At 36.9% G+C, this 17,408-nt stretch overlaps 1 protein-coding gene across 1 annotated transcript in view; it reads left to right on the top strand.

The window, feature by feature from the left end:
- Positions 1-17,408, top strand: part of TBX20 (T-box transcription factor 20) — a 55,729-nt gene that overhangs the window by 4,623 nt on the left and 33,698 nt on the right. The window contains exons 3-6 of the mRNA XM_026019137.2: positions 222-386; positions 4,735-4,843; positions 7,077-7,235; positions 16,265-16,341. Of these exons, the coding sequence (XP_025874922.1) occupies positions 222-386; positions 4,735-4,843; positions 7,077-7,235; positions 16,265-16,341 (510 nt within the window). The remainder of the gene's footprint in view (positions 1-221; positions 387-4,734; positions 4,844-7,076; positions 7,236-16,264; positions 16,342-17,408) is intronic.

The following is a 17,408-nucleotide window of genomic DNA, read 5'->3' as shown; positions in this document are numbered from 1 at the left end:
TCAGAAAACAAAACTTTTCACATGGCAATGAGGACTCCTATAAAGGTGACACCTGAAATTATCTATGCTTGGGAGAAGGAAGGTCTCCGAATTCACATCTCTGTGGAAACAAAAAGGGTTTCGGGGCTGGGGAGGGAGGGGAGTAGGACCTCCCTCCCGAATTCACTTGGCTCCTTAGGCTGTTTGAGCTCCTGCAGATTCTCTTTGTTTCCCTGTGTCAGGAGGATGTTTCCCACCATCCGAGTATCATTTTCCGGCGTGGATCCTGATGCCAAATACATAGTCCTGATGGACATCGTCCCCGTGGACAACAAGAGGTACCGCTACGCCTACCACCGGTCCTCCTGGCTGGTGGCTGGCAAAGCAGACCCGCCGCTGCCAGCCAGGTTTGTGCCTCCAGATTTTCGGGCAAAGCAAAATGCTCATTAACCCTGGGAGCAGAATGTCTCTGGTTGGTTGACATTCAAGCAGGTCTGCATTCACAGTGGTGAGCTCTGGTAGGGAGCATTCCAAGCCCAGATGCTCCGAGATTGACTATACAAGATCTCTGAGAAAGGCAGAGTTTGCAGAAACAGAATATTGTCTTTAATTTTTCTCATCATTCATTTCCACGCTTTCCTAATTTCGGTTAGAATATTCATTAGAAATCCAGACTCATTGCAGAAGGCAATTCTCGTTGGCTACTTAACACCAGACTAAATACACCTACTGCTGAAGTGGTTGCCCTAAAATCCTTTTTAGAAGAGTGTATTTTAGTAAAGTGGTAGTTTATAGTAAATATTTTAAAATAATATGGTTATGCCTGCACATAAAAAGGTCATTTTAGTGAAATGTTTTTGCCAATAAAGGACTCAGACCTTTTAAGTAAGAATAGCTAACACTTTTTTCCCTTTCTGCATAGTGAGTTCAGTAGATGCATATAATTCAACATCAGATGAATATTCTCTTACGTGAAACATTATTCTGTTAGGGACCACATGTATTTATTTTTGTGCTATTCATTGGTAATAATGTTTTTCAAGGAGAACCCTGTTTAAAAAATGACGGGCTGTTTTTTTTTTTTTTTTAAGTTGTTGCTGCTTTACCCAATTAGCTTTCTAGGGGGGAAAAAAGAACATTTATTAGTTTATGCAAAAAGTAGTAGCTGAAGTTATAGGAATCTAACTGCATACTTTAATACAAACAAAGGATATTAGGAGATTTTACATTTAAGATTCTAGGGCAGCCCCGGTGGTGCAGTGGTTTGGTGCTGCCTGCAGCCTGGGGTGTGATCCTGGAAGACTGGGATGAGTCCCACATCGGGCTCCGGGCATGGAGCCTGCTTCTCCCTCTGCCTGTGTCTCTGCCTCTCTCTGTGTCTATGAATAAGTAAATAAAATCTTAAAAAAAAAATAAGATTCTAAAACCAAGCCTCCTTACTGTTTTTTTTAAGTTGTTTTATGACTATCTAATTTTTGTAATTGGTTAGAAGTTCATATCAGAATTAAGAATTAATTTACATGTACAAGTTTAGGAACCTTAAAGTTATGGCTCATTCTTTGCAAGTATCTAGTCTGGAGTTTTCGTCAAGGCACAGAACCAACATAGACAATTTACACATACTAGTTCAGATGGAATAGTGAGCTTACTTAGTCCTTAATCACATTACTGAGCTTACAGTATGCTACATACACTGGAGAAGAAATTGAAAGAAGCCTCTCCAAGTTTTCCATTCCCACAGGAGACTAGGAAGGACATCTTCCCAACCCTTCCAAATCAATATATTAAATAACAAATAACAGGACTAAGGACTTTTTAAAAAATATACACCTTTTTTTTAAAAAAAATTGAGCAAGATTCACCAAATAATAGTAGTTTAATTATTCTTTACTATTTTTTGTTAAATAGCTGATTCACATTACTCTCAAGCTTCCTTCCAAACTTTGCAAAATCTTTTTAAACCAGAGAGAGAGACAGAAAGAGAGAAGTATTTTAGCAGATTTCTAATCATTTTTACAAGCAAATCCTCTCCCCACCCCCAAAGTCTTTTCCTTTAAGGAGTTAATCGCTCTTATTTAGCATACGTTTTCTTCCTATCTGAAGGTATGGGGAACTGGTGCAGGCCAGCAGGACTTTGCAAATATGACATGCCTTGTTTATGTTACTAATCTGTTCTGGTTGGAGAAGGAAAGCACGTACCAATACGCTATCTTAACTGAAGCATGTTTAAGCTATTGCTGGAATTTTAAGTCCGGGGGGACTTGAGAGAGGAGGGGCTTCCTGTATGCTTTTTCATTCATCTTACTTCAGTTTATTTATATTGATATTAGATAAAAACGTTTAGTGTATTGTAGGATAGAAATATGCTAGGTAATTTAAGCAAATATTCTTTATTATTATTAAGAAAGCAGTGCTATATTTCATAGCCCCATACGGGAAAGGTGAGGAATATGAGAGGTGATCATTTTTGTACTGACGATGGAAATTCCCTGTGGTTCTCGTTGAAACGTTTTAGTTCAGACAGAAATTCACCAGTTTTTCCTAATCAGAAGAAGTGATACTTGACAATATCATTTGATCTCAACAATGGGCAAGACGTGATACGTATTTAAAATAATGTTGTGTTTTCATATAGAACATTTTGTTGTCTTTCAAGTAACTGATATTTCCATAAGTTAGACTTTATTAATGTGATTACACACGTTGAATTGATAAAGAGGGAGCATTTCATGAGCTTCTAGGAGTTGAAATATTTTTGAAACTTTTTTGGCTTGGTGGGTAGGAAGCGGTGCTGGTCAGTAAAACAACTGCACGTGTAAAGTTAGAGCCCTGGAGGGGTATGCTTGAAACGCTATTGTGGTTGTGTCATCAAAGAATACTTCCAACTGAACGGCATTTTTAAAAAAGATTTTATTTATTTATTCATGAGAGACACACAGGCAGACACACAGGCAGAGGGAGAAGCAGGCTTCCTGCAGAGAGCCCGATGTGGGACTGGATCCTGGGACTTCAGGATCATGCCCTGAGCCGAAAGCAGACGCCCAACCACTGAACCACCCAGGCAGGGATCCCCCCTGAACAGCATTTTTGAACACTCCTCCAAAACAAGCAGGCAGACACACATACACCTAAAGTTCCTCTGTTGGTTTAGTAAGAACTTCTAGTGGTGTTAGCCTTTTTTGTGCTTTGCTTCTGGTGGGCTTTAGTGTGTCAGCATGTGCACCCAGTTCTTCTTAGTCCTCTGTGTGACAAAGCATGGCACAGACTTCTTGGGTTTTCTTCCATAAAAACTGCAGGGGAAGGTTTTGTGACTTTTTCCCCTTGACTTGGCCCCAACCATAATATTTATGTGTTATTAAAATTATAAGGATCCTATATAAAATTGAGATACAAATAACCTGTCAAATGGATAAAGGGATTTGTCCTATTAAATCAGGGGTATTTCCTTCTCTTTCACGAGTTCTGTCGTCTCTCCTGACTTCAGAAAAGCTTATGTCTAGTGGATACCAGGATTAGAATTTACAAAGAGTTGTACTTTGTATGATGCTTGTTGGTAGAACAGATGGCCTGCATTTAACTATGAGTGGGTAGAAGATCACCTTGCACGTAGCAGGTGATCAGTAAATGATGAATACTTGATAAATATATTTTTTTTCCCGTCAAAGCTTTTTTACCCCCTATAAGCTATTTATGAACAAATACACTGAATAATTCGAGGTGTACCCAGCTTATTTTCACTCTGATTTAGTGGGCATCTAACTAGATGAAAGTAGTAGTATTTAAAGTAGTGGAAGGAGCAACAGACTATGATCTGTGGACTATTGAATTAGGTTGCTGTATTAAATTTACTTTGTCTTGGGATGCCTGGGTGGTTCAGCGGTTGAGGGTCCGCCTTTGGCCCAGGCGGTGATCCTGAGGTCCTGGGATTGAGTCCCACATTGGGCTCCCTACATGGAGCCTGCTTCTCCCTCTGTCTGTCTGTCTGTCTCTCTCTGTGTGCCTCTCATGAATAAATAAAGAAAAATCTTTAAAAAAATTACTTTGTCGTGCATCTATAAATTTCAAACTGAATAATCTTTAAGTGTAAATGAATGGATTCTCTAGAATTGTTTCCTCTTAAATTCTTTATGCCTTCATTGCTTTTTAGCAGTATTTATACTAGGAACTTATTATACAGTTAGTATAAACTAGTCTCTCTTTTGAAAATACCTGCAACAGTAATACAATTTCATATTTTACAGAAATACACCAATAGTTGATTAGATAGATGGAAAAATATGCACCTTTTTAAAAATGGCTTGCTGAGCAGACAGTAGAAAATTTATTAGGTATTATACCTTTTATTTTGTTTTTAAAGATTTTCTTTATTCATGAGAGACAGAGAGAGAGAGAGAGAGAGAGAGAGAGGCAGAGACACAGGCCGAGGGAGAAGCAGGCTCCCTACAGGGAGCCCGATGTGGGACTCGATCCCAAGACCCTGGGATCGCACCCTGAGCCAAAGGCAGATGCTCAACTCCTGAGCCACCCAGGCATCCTGGTATTATTCCTTTTAGATCTTTGGTACATGAAGAAACATATTTAGATGTTTTAGACTTATTTTGATACTGTTATAATATTAAATTTGAGATTATCTGAGGCAAATAAAATTCACCATTTATGAGAAGTTTTTGTGTTTCTTTGGAATCAGAATATTTTATAACCCTCAGAGAACAGATTTTAAAAAAATGTCTCAACATTCTCTCATAATTTTCTTAGGCTGTATGTACACCCAGACTCTCCTTTTACTGGTGAGCAGCTACTCAAGCAGATGGTGTCTTTTGAAAAGGTGAAACTCACCAACAATGAACTGGATCAGCATGGCCATGTAAGTATAGTGCCTTGGATTAATTGGATTCCCTGGGATGGAATGGAGAAGTCACTCAGAACTTCTTCCCTCTCAATCTCTTCTTCCTCTGCCTTTCCCCATCCCATCCTCCATCGCCAAGTCATTCTATGAGAACATTCATGCACTGTTCAGGGAACCTTGACTCCTGTTCTCCAAGGGGTCACTTACAGGGATGCTGCTGTATGCCATTTCTGTGCAAGAGAGTCTGGGACCTTCTGCACTAGAAATTTCCTAAGATTGCAACTACTTTACTACCTGCACCACCTAACAAAGGGAATGTGCATTTTGTCATCATAATAGTTCTGAAAACTACAAGAAAAGATTTTTGGATTCCATGTCAGTCAGCCAAGTTCTTTGAATTAGTTCTGAAGAAGCCCTTCTTATAGATGGATTTTTCATTTTATAACAGGAAAATTTTTCACTTCAGGGAATTTATTTCTACAGTGAAACAAAATTGACATTTGTATTAGTGTTCCTTAGCCCCATGAAGTCTTGAGCAGAGAGTCAAGGAGCCCTGGGGGCTGAGATTCAGTCTGAGTTTTGAGTCTCTCTGGCACCCCTTTCTGAAGGAAATTGACCTTGGGATGGTGTAAGTAGGGAAGAAGGGACATTACTTAAAGCTTAGAGCATTTTCCTCTGTGTGTGTGTGTGTGTGTGTGTGTGTGTGTGTGTGTGTGTAAGAGAGACAGAGGGAGGGAGGGAGGGAGAATGTGTGAGGTTGCAACTTGTTAGTATAACATATAATAAATGCCCATGTTTTTCTTATATCTGTATTAGAAGTTTACTTTCATCACTTTGAGCTTATTCCAGTTTTATGAATAAGCATAAATATCTTGAACTCCCTGGAATAAACACATTATATAAAGAGATGACTTTTTTTTTAAGTCTATTTCAATTCATTTGAAGCTCTCATTTGTTTTAGTTATTCCTATTCAGGTTTGGGACCATGAAAGGATGGCATGTTCAAAATTCAGTGCCAGATGCCAACTTTAAGCTGGCTTATATCTCAGCACAGAGAGAGACTAATTCTACGTTAATCATCCCACAGAGACTAGTGTTTACCTCTCTTAAAGTCACTAGCCAAAACGCTCATCCACCACACCCTTGTTAGCCAAGAAAAGAGGGGAGCCATTAATGCAACAATGCTGCATGCCATTGACCTTGCTCCTGCCACAGTATGTATCGCATGCCTCCCCTGAGAGCCAGACTCTGCTAGGCCCTTGAGACAAAAGGCATATATAAGCACTATTATCCAGGAGGGACATACCCCATTCTGCAGATTTAGGTAGCTGAGTGGCAGGGGTGGGGAAGATGTGGAAAAACTTTTATATCTGAAAGTGAATTTTGTTGCTTAGATTTTATAATGGCAAATCACTATATTTTATTTAAAAGATTCATGAAAAATACTGCCTTGTTAACCAGGGTAGGTTAGGTGCATGATGTCTAAGTACTGGGCAACTTTTACTAGCTATAGAATGGAAACCAAACTGTCCCTCACGTTTGGTTTGTAACTGGAAGCCAGGAATCAATGAATCTGTCAGAAATACAATTGACAATAATGAAAATGTTCATGTTTCCCGAGCGCTTCCTATTTGCTATGTAATTCATAGGGGCTACATCATCTAATCCTCTCCACAACGCTGTGAGATTAGTATATTTTTGTATTTGAGAAAACAAGGCTGGAAAGGTGAGACCAGTTGGCTCAAGACAAAGGAACTAGTGAAAGTAACAGATTTAACATTCTAACCAATGTCTGTCTCATACCACATAGCCTTTCTTAATTCTTTATAACCCCCCCTCCCAACCATAAGTAACAATCCATCTTCCTAGAATTTGGAAGTTCTTACCTTAGAAAATTTAGACATACATCCTTTGGTCTAACCAGACTAACAAAAAATATTTTAAAAACTTGATTAAAACAACAACAACAAATCAACATCCTTCAAATGACTTTCCCCCTATCATTTTAGAAAAGGACCCTTGAAACAACCTGTAGTGTTTACGGTAGTTTTGATAAAATGTGATTTCACAACTGTGAAATCGACTTGTGAAAATCATTTATTTGCTTTACAAATGGAAAGGGTCTATGATAATCTTACAACTGGAATTCGAAGCTGTGGATTTTATGGTTCTTTCTTTGCTTCGTTGCAAATTTGGCCTGTGTAGTAATATAAATATTTAAAATTCAGTATTTCCCATCTCTTCATTGTAGATAATTTTGAACTCAATGCACAAGTACCAGCCACGGGTGCACATCATTAAGAAGAAAGACCACACAGCCTCATTGCTCAATCTGAAGTCTGAAGAATTTAGAACATTCATCTTCCCAGAGACCGTTTTCACAGCAGTCACTGCCTACCAGAATCAACTGGTGAGTTCAGCATTCACCATTCATTTCCTACATAAGGGAAGGATTTAGCAGCTTCTTTCATTTTCTTGGACAGAAGGGGGCTATCCCAGTACTCAAAATCAAGGTTCACTCTGGCGAGTGACACTGAGTATCAGCCCCACCAGGCCCTCAACTGTGTTGAGTGGCCATGGCTCACAGTTACGAAGTTCTGTATTACACCATCTTTTCTAGAATCTTTATACTCTTGGTCAGGTTGTCTATTGCCCACTCTTCTACCCAGACCTCCCCCTTCTGTCTTCTTGAGAAAATCACCTGTTTCCTTTTTCTCCTTCTGGCAGAGCCTCATGATGTATATAACCATATATTCATAGATTCACAAAATTTAGAGGTTCAGTTTTTCTGCTAAATTAATACATCTATTCCAGCCAACTACCCAAACTACTGATACTTCAGAAATTTTGTGAAGCTTATTCAGCTGTAATTTCTTTTTTTTATTTTATTTTATTTTATTTTATTTTTTTTATTTTTTTGTTTTTCAGCTGTAATTTCTGTAGAAGGATTTTAAATGTCTCTTTAGATAATAAATGGTAGCATGTAAGGAGTGTATATTTAATTAACTTCAAGATATCTAATGTATAACATTAACATTGGGTTTTATACTTTCTACCCTTTGTTATATGTTGGATTTCAAGTTTACACACTTCTTCACCCATAAGGTTTAATCTGACTCAGTAAATAACTATCGAAGTCTTACTGAGGGCTGGGTGCTGCTAAATACTTTCCCGTATATTTTCTTCTTTCCTGGTCTGCATAATCTTGAAAGCTGGGGGTTATAGGAACATACTGGAGTGAAGATGCTGAAGCAAAGAGAGGATAACCAACTTTTCACGGTCAGGAGGACCAGAAATAGATTTCCTTTGATAAACTTCAGCGAAAGGAACTCATTCAGTTTACTTGACAGATTTGGTTGTTTGTAGCCTCTCTTCGTCTTTGTACCTTGCTTTTTTATTTGGTTGGTTTTAAGGTAGCCAGGGCTATTACTCTCTTCTTGTTTTGACATTATTATATTTTGAGTTCTGAGTGAGTAACTGGAAGGTCCTGCCTGAGAGATGGCTCAGAGACCAGAGTGGGATGAGTCAGCCAGAGGAGATACTGTGTGTTTTGTCTCTCCAGCAAAGTAAGAAAGTGAAGCTGAGAGCCCAGCCCTGTGCACTTGAGGAACTGGGAGCCCAGGGAAGGGATATGAGCAAAAGGCACGAGTGGATGTGCGTCTGTAAGGCATAAGCACCTCTAATTTCCATCTGCCTTGGAGTAGATTTTACTTCACCACTGTGCCTGCTATTTTCTTTACCTGTTAACTGGAGCTAAGAACTGCCCAGAACATCTTGGGAATTCCTGTGAGGATCACATGAAGTGCTGTGTATAAACACGCCTTTGTAAACAGTCAGGCACCCTATAAATAAGGCATGTGGCTACTATTGGACTGTCTCTGGAGTGTTCAAAGAGGATCTGTCACTTTTTTGGATTCTAAAATGTTAGTGGCACATTTTTAAAATGAGATAACTGAGATAACAAATGTTATCATACTTACCATCTTAAAGTAAAAGCCAAGTATTAAAACTTTTCAGTTATCTCTAAGGTAACAACAGAAGAGTAGAAACTTTCAGAGAATGCCCAAGCTAAAAAGTTGGGTATAGATTGAAGCCTACAGGGCTGTAAAACACTAACACTGTTTTACTGAGAATCTGAAACATTGACACTAACTCTCCCAGTTTTTAATCTGAGGACCTAGGTAATACAGATATCATAGATTCAGAGAACATTCCTGAAACCTTCATTTTACACAAATTGGATTTGTGGCTTTTATATTATAAGGTGTATAAGGTTTGTACTTCCACAAGAAATCTGTTGATGTTTGAAAATAAAACAGAAACCTGTCATGTGAAAATTTTATTGCTTTCATCAGAATTCTCTATAAAGAAAACCAGAGTGACAATAGGTAAATTGTTTTTGTTTGTTTTTTAGTGAAAATAACAGACTGAAGAAAATTGAAGGAAAGTTTCTCAGGATAACACCTTAGATTTAGTTTAATAGGTGAAGGAGCAATCCTGATTAAATGTTGGCACAACCTCTCGGATCATGAGAGGAATAGGAAGTTTTATCTACATAATTGTAATAACAGCTGATATTTGGGTACTTACTATGTGCCGGGCACCATTTAAAGCACATTGTCTGATTTCATTTTCACAAGGATATTATGAAATAGGAACAAACAGTATTTGTATGTAGCATTTATAGCTGGGAGCATTGAGGCATGAGGTTAAGCTCCCATCACAGATTTAAATCCAATGGGTTAAATTCAAAAGTCAGTGTTCCTAACCTCTAAGCTTGAGGTGCCTGGTCCGAAGAAAACAACTTTACCTCCTCTCAGCTTCTGAAGCTGATGGACTTGGAGACATCCTTTTTAGAGGATTTCAACTATTTATGTTCTTTTTTTTAATTTCAGGAAGTACGCATTACTTACCTGCTGTGTGCAGAGCACTGTTCACGCTGCACAGCCTCCAGTGTAATGAGATAGTAATCATCCTAAACTAGCAGCTAATAGGAACCATACATTTTAATGTCATTATCTCATTTAATTTTTTTCACTGAACTTTTTATTTAGAAAAATTTTCAAATACCTAAAAGTTATATGTACCCAAAGAATACAGAAATACTAATTCACAGGAATACATGCACCCTGATGTTTATAGCAGCATTATCTATGATATCCAAATTAATGGAAGCAGCCCTAGTGTCCAACGACTGATAAATGGATTAAAAAGATGCAGTATATATACACAATGGAATATTACTTAGCCATAAAAGGAATAAAGTCTTGCCATTTGCAATAATATGGATGGAACTAAGTATTATGCTAAGCTAAATTAAGTCAGAGAAAGACAAAAACTGTATGATTTCACTCACATATGGAATTTAATAAACAAAACAAATGAGCAAAGGGAGAGAAAAGAGAAGCCAAAAACCAGACTCAGACTGGTGGTTAGAGAACAAACTGATGGTTACCAGAGAGGAGGTGGTTGGGTGAGTCTGGGTTAAATAGGTGATGGGGATTAAGGAGGGCACCTGCTGTCATGAGCACCAGGTGATGTATGGAAGTGTTGAATCACTATATTGTAAACCTGAAACTAGTAGTGCACTATGTATTAACTAACTAGAACTTAAATAAAAACCAAATATCCAAAAGTTAAATAAATGGTAAAATGAACTCCATGTACTCTGTACCCAGATTCAGTAATTAACATTTTGCTGGACCTTGTCTGCCCTATTTCTCTGTATCATTTCTCTCTTTCCCTGTATCATTTGAAACTAAGTTTCAGACATCATGATACTTTACCTGTCAATAATTCTACAAGTATATACTGACAATAAGAATATTATTTTAGTAAGCACAATATCTTTATCACAGTTAAGAAAACTAATAAGTGATTCCTTAATATCTTCTAAAATTCAGTTTGCATTAAAATTTCTAGGATGGACCAACAGATGTTTTTTATAATCTTTCATTTTTCCCCTCTGAACTAGGATTCAACTAATGTTCCCTGCTTGGGTTTATTACTTTTAATTTAGAAAAAAATCTCTACATTTCTTTTCAATATTTCATTTAATTCTGACACTAGTCTGCTGAAGAAGGCTCCAGGAGCCCCATTTTGTAGAGAAAAAAAAAAGGCTCAGCGTAGTTAATACATTTGCCAAGACCACGAATCTGGTAAGTGATAGAACAATTTTCTGAGTCTTAAAGCCTCCCTTGGTGGCATCATGCTAACTAGACTGCAGGCCCAAGGAAGTGTGACCACTGACAGTGTCAGGGTTTGAAAAAAGAATTTGAAAATGTTGCTAAATTAAAATAGAGTCAGGTACTAATAAATACACATCCTAACATTAATTGTTCTTCTGGCAAACATTTATTTCTAATTGAGATTTTAAATGAGCTCAAAATCTAGTTACCAGTTTCTAGCTATCATTCACTGCATCATTAAGTGTAAAGATTAATATGATTAGTGTATCATTTCATTGCTAAACAACCTACAATGGAAGTAATTAAATTTGGAACTGATTTTCTCAATAGATCCTGCTGTGTCTGAGTTTATTTCTTTACATCCACCTTTAAACAATAGTTCCCATGTTATACATATTTTTGAAATTCAGATAATAGTCAAAGATTTCATAAGCCAGTTTTCTAAATGGTTTCTAAACCTCATAAGACCAATCAAAATTCATGTTCAGTAAACATACATGGGATGAATAAATCAATTTGGGGATTAGTATTTTCATTAGTCTTAAGCAAGTTTCTAAATTTATCCTTGACTCCTTCTGAAGCCTCCCCACATCTGCCACTTTTTCACAGCTGTACTCGTGCTTATGTACTATTTTCCTATAACAGACATATAATAAAGTAAACATACAGATAAAAAGCATGTACTTAGCCTAAGTATTATAATTTTTGCATGCACAAAGAACAGAAAGAAAAAAAGGAAGATTTAAAAGTTCACATTTAGAATCACCTTCATATCTCTTAAGCTTTGGATAGGACTGTTATCTTTTATCTATTTAAAAAAGTATAATCAGTTTCCAACATAATTTGTGAAAAAGCTTCTCATTTATTGTGGCTGGTAGTTTTATTTGTAAGTAGTGAAAATGGGACATTTTTGGCTATTTTCTCTCTCTCTCTCTTTTTTTTTTTCAAGGAAATGATTGCATTTCTTTACATTATTAGATAAAACCTAAATACATTACACTTTCAACAAACTATTTTATAATTTAAGATTTAAAGGTCATACATTGTTTTTGAGCAGGCTGTAGAGTTGAAGCGTAGGTCAGGTTTCATTTTTAAATGCCTTTGGACAGATCTTTCCCTGATAATTGGAGAAATGGTCTCTGAGGACCAATTTCCCCTTGTGGCAGGGAACCCCAGCTGGATTCAGAGTCCAGTGATACCACATGTCATAATAAGCACTGGGAAAGGTCTCCTCCTCCTCGGCCTAGCTAGCAGTGTCAAAATCTGCTCTCCAGTTTTGCATACATTTATTATCTATAGATAAAGGAGACATTAAGACTGAATTTCTTTGGCTAAGAAATGCATTATGTTCCATATTATGGAGATAACAGGTGAAAAAAGGGTGTGTTTTTGCCTGAATTAGTCCGTGATTTGCATGTATGCAGCACACACCAAACTGCAGGATTTCATTCAAACACTCAGAGCAGCTGTTTATTGCTTTTTCCTCACCAAAATGACAAACATTGTCGCTTTTAAATTTTGTTTTTTGAATTATAGGCTGTTCCTATAGTTTAATATGTTTGATTTTTTTTTTAACATACTGTGTTTGTAGTTGGCTATTTTGGGATCCTTTTGCAGTATCACCATTGACATGGATGATATTGTTCAACAGTGTTACAGGTAGTCGCAGGGATTCTATATTAGGAAACTAATGAAATGATGTCCACCTGAGATCACTTTCTGTAACGTGGGTCCTTTCTCTCATCAGTTCACAGATATATAACTTTCTCAGTTATCCCAAATAGCATAAAGGTATATAAAACTGTATCTTCAGAAATGAATTTCTTTCAATGTAACTACTAGTTTTTATTGAAATACCCATGGAATAAAATGTATTCCTGACCTTTTAAAAAATGCATGATTACCTAGAATGTTAAAATCTTGCTATTTAAAAATTATTTTAAAATTAGAAAACAAAATGAGATGCTGTTTATGTAGGCTCAAGAAGAGTTTTGCTAGTCCATAACTGGGAAAAAGATGAGCTCATATTTCTGATTGCTTGTCCTTGAAACAAACTTCAACAGACATTTCTGGAGTGCTTATTATTGACACCCCAGTAAACTCAGAGACTAGAGATATCACAGTAAGCACAGTGGGTGTATTAGGAAGTTTAACTCACAGTCATTGTGCTGCTAATCACTACTCCATAAAACCTGTCCAAAATTGTACTGTTAATCCAGGGCCCCCATACAATTTTAGTAATTAGACATTTATTCAGCTTTATTTCCCCCCTTTAAATTCCAAGAACAATTATTTTCCCTGGAATTAGACAAAATGGTCTATAGAGAAAGCAAATAGCTGATTACTGTCTTAAGCTCCATTTCTAATTAGCACACTAAAGTCAAATCATTGCTGTAACTAACTGGTAAATCTAGGTGTATGAGAGTACCTCATTCTTTTCTCAAAACTTTCCTATAGTTTGAAATTATATTGAAATGTGAAGAAAAAGAAAAAAAGTTACCAGTGATCTGCTGGATATTATGAAAGAAAGTCTAAAAAGATATTGGAAATAGAAAATTCTGATAGTGAAAGAAAATTCCAAAGAAATCTGAAAACTCATTGAATGTAATTCACTTCTTCAGAGTTACGGCAGTAATAGTAGATATGGTGACATACTGCTTTGAACAAACACACACATATTGAGACTATTTATTCTCTGTGACAATCATGACATTCTGAACCAGTAGTCTTTACTTTTTGGAAATAATGCAGAAAAGCAAATATAATTTTCAAAATCCTTTACAGGGACAAAGCAGATCAAAAGTCCTTTAATCATTACAACAGACAGATAATATTTTCTATTCTTTTAGTTTGTAAAGACTCAAACAAAGCTTGATATGGTTACATTTTAGAGGAATCGTTATAAAAGACTCCTTTTAAAATTACTTTTTCTATCAGATATCGGCCACTGTCTCCATAAAATTTTATCTATTCACTTTTAAATTTTATTAATTAGCTTATAGGAATTGAGCTTGAAAAGCTCAACTGAGCTTGAAAGAAGACTTAGCTTTATTGTTCTCCCTCCCAGTTTTACTTTGAAATTTTCATCTGGATTTGGTTCACCCTTTCCATTACTAACACTGCATTGGATGTGGTGCCACCCCCTTTAGTGGCATGTAAATCACTTTCAGTCCTAGTAAGCTATGAATCCCTCTGCTTGTGCCTTGCAATATTAAGCTCCATTAGGGCAGGACCATGTGTTCTTTATCTTTGCACACCCAACACTTAGCATAGTGCATGATAAGTAATCAATCCTCATTAAATATTTGTTGATGAATTAATTTGAAAGCATTTTCATGAACTATAAAAGCACATTGTAATATTTATATCATGAAATATAAGGCATATTAACTTATAATTATTCAATAGAAAGAGACACAGCTCCTGTCTGAGGATTTAAAAGTCTTGTTGGTGTTTTATAATCTTAGAACATACTAATTGCGTGTTAGAAGAGGTTTACAGTTTATTTGAAACAAACGAACATTTTCTCCTGCATCTGGAAAATGGATCTTCAGAATTCAATCCTAGTTTGAAAGATGACTGAAACAGACTTCACCCTTTAGAAACCGATGGCTATGAAAGTGGTGGCAGTGTGCTAGAGACAGTTCTCTACAAACTGGATGGGTACGTGTTAGAGGCAACCTCAGAGGTTCCTGCATATTTCTTTATATGCAAGCTTAAATTGGCTGTTGTTTTTCACTAAGAACAGTTTTCTTCCTTCCTTCCTTGTTTACCATGTCCATAAGCTGAAAAGGAAATCAGTCTTTTTTTTTTTTTTTTTTTTTTTTGCTGCACTAGAGTGAAAAGTTTTGCAGTGAGCATTTGTGAGACACTGTCATATCCTCCTATAAATTAATACTGTCAAATAATCGATCTTCTTCTAACTTGCTAGTGTTCATGACAGAGAAGGGGAATCTGTTAGGACAGAGATCTGGGAAGATCTATTTTAAGTGATAGCTTCTTTGCAGTTTGTATATTGGTTAGCTCATATTTAGAAATTCAAAGAAGGGAAATAATGCCTTTCTTTTGTAATGAAAAAGGCAGTTCTTTAGGTGTTAATGATTTAAAATGAATAGCAGATACACTCTGATCAGAGAAGAAGTTGCATTTTGGTGAAAGAGTATTTCAGGCTATTTTGGTTGTGTTTAGAGCTTATGAGGAGGACATGCCTCAACCTATTAGTTTTTCTCCAAGTTAAGACTATTTTGTGCATCTCTCTCTAAAGATAATGTGGGTTCTTGTTCTGGTACCAGTGAGCTAGGACTCTCTTTAAAGGTGTCTATTGTTCTAATTCAGATACTGACTAGCTGTGTCTTGATCCTTCTGGCTTCCTTTTCAGGAATTTTACAAGTTGAGTATCTTTTAATCAGTGTTTATTTTGTGGCTTTGTAACCTGATATCTGTTTCTTTGGAGGTGCAGTGCATAGGATTTCATGGATCTTTTTCCAGTAATATTAATACTGTGAAAATTATGCACATTTAGATATTAATACTGTGAAATTAGCACATTTTAGATATTTAACACTTCAGACTATGATTCTTATTAGGGAGTATTTTTTCCACTATAAGCACAGAGTCTATAAATAGCATTGTATGAAGGATAACAAAAGACTGATTGATTCTAATTTAGTCAGATGGAAAGGGGAGCAGGGATAAATTTATATTCTGAAAGCTTTATAACATGTATCTATGTCATGTATTTCAATCCAGTATTGAATATGAAGCTATTATTGGCTATTTTATCTTTTTCTCCATTATGTTATATGATGTGTGCCCATAGGATTCACAAATAATGCTGCCAAGTCAGCAGGAGGCAACATTTTTGTTTTTATTCCCCATTCATTACCCACCAATGCCCGCCTTCTAGATACTTCTCCCATTCCCCAGGCAAGCTGTAGCCTTTCACTGCTCTCTTCACAGTGTAGCCATATCGAGAAAGGCTCCTCTGCCCTTGACCTTCAGGCTGTTCTCTAGGACCAGCCAGTTCTCAAATCCCTCCTCTATGAGGGCCTCCATGACCAACGGTTCCACTGGGCTGTGAAGCTGTGATGCATCCCTCCCGTGAACTTCTCTATCACTTTCCACCCTTCTCACGATCCAGAGAGACCTTAAGTATTCTTGGGGTGGCATGGAAAAGAAGCTCTCTATTTCACATTTTACTTCCTTGACCTCAGAAATGATATCGTTCTGTTACCCATTCATTCCTTTCCAGATAACCAAGCTGAAAATAGATAGCAACCCTTTCGCCAAAGGATTCCGGGACTCCTCCAGGCTCACTGACATTGAGAGGTAATGAGAATTTTCTGTTTACCTTTTTGTCCAGATAAGATAAAGAGAAGAGGGAGTTTGTAAGAACTACTCCTTTCAACACCAGAGCACCATAACCTTCCTGTAGATAGTCTCCGATCCCCTACCCCACCTTCCCTTCCATGAGAAGCCTTGTAGACCTGCAGCTGCTTAAGCTCTGACAGCTGCTGCACCTGCATCTGTTCTGTGCTGTCTCCCAGGAAGTGGTTTCTTTGGTCAGGACATTGACTCAACTGTAAAAAAATAGAGTTTCTTCGTTATCAAAGACTCAATCCTTTTGATGATAGTAAGCTTCATGTCTCAAGTGGCAATTTGCAGAGAAATGAAATCTTGATAGCCTTTGCCTTCTGGAGTGGACATACTTGCTAGCATGAAGAATTTGAGTAGTTTGGAATTTTGAAGTCAGGAGATGTAATTTAATTCGAGGCACATGTTTGACATACTGTGTAGACTGCTTATATTTCACAGGAGAAACATCAGGTCTCAGGACCTTTAAGAAAACAAGTGGCAATCATGTGCTTACAACTTCCCTTTTTTGCTTAATTAAAATGGTTTACACGCTGTGAGACCATCTATATGATGAGTGATGACTATGTTGAGATCCATAGCTTGCCCATAGGAATGTAAAAAAAAAAAGTTTTTTTAGGGAGAAGATTTTTCAATCTAACCAATTATTTGTATCCCTTACGTAAACGTACCATGTAACTTTCTGTACTTCTTTTTTGTGTGAGAACATTTAAGTTCTACTCTCTTTGCAGATTTCAATGATACAGTATAGCGTTACCAACTCTAGTCACCATGTTGTACATTAGATCTTTAGACTTTATTCATCTTCTGTACTTACCCTTTTATGTGGTCCAAAGTCTTTATTTGACAGGTGGGTGTACTCTAGCCACCAGCTCTCTGGTGTATTTTACGTCCAAATCTTTGTGTGATTTCCTCCTAACCAACTGCTCTACATTTCTGTCACACTCTTTGTTACCTAACACGTGGTCACATCTCCTGACCTCAACACTTCTCTCCAAATTGTCCTGGAAATGCAGATGAAG

The sequence above is a fragment of the Vulpes vulpes genome, chromosome 7, assembly GCF_048418805.1.
Source record: "Vulpes vulpes isolate BD-2025 chromosome 7, VulVul3, whole genome shotgun sequence".
Classification (NCBI taxonomy): Eukaryota; Metazoa; Chordata; class Mammalia; order Carnivora; family Canidae; genus Vulpes; species Vulpes vulpes.
The sequence above is the reverse complement of the archived record's forward strand: the minus strand, read 5'-3'. Positions and strand labels throughout refer to the sequence as shown.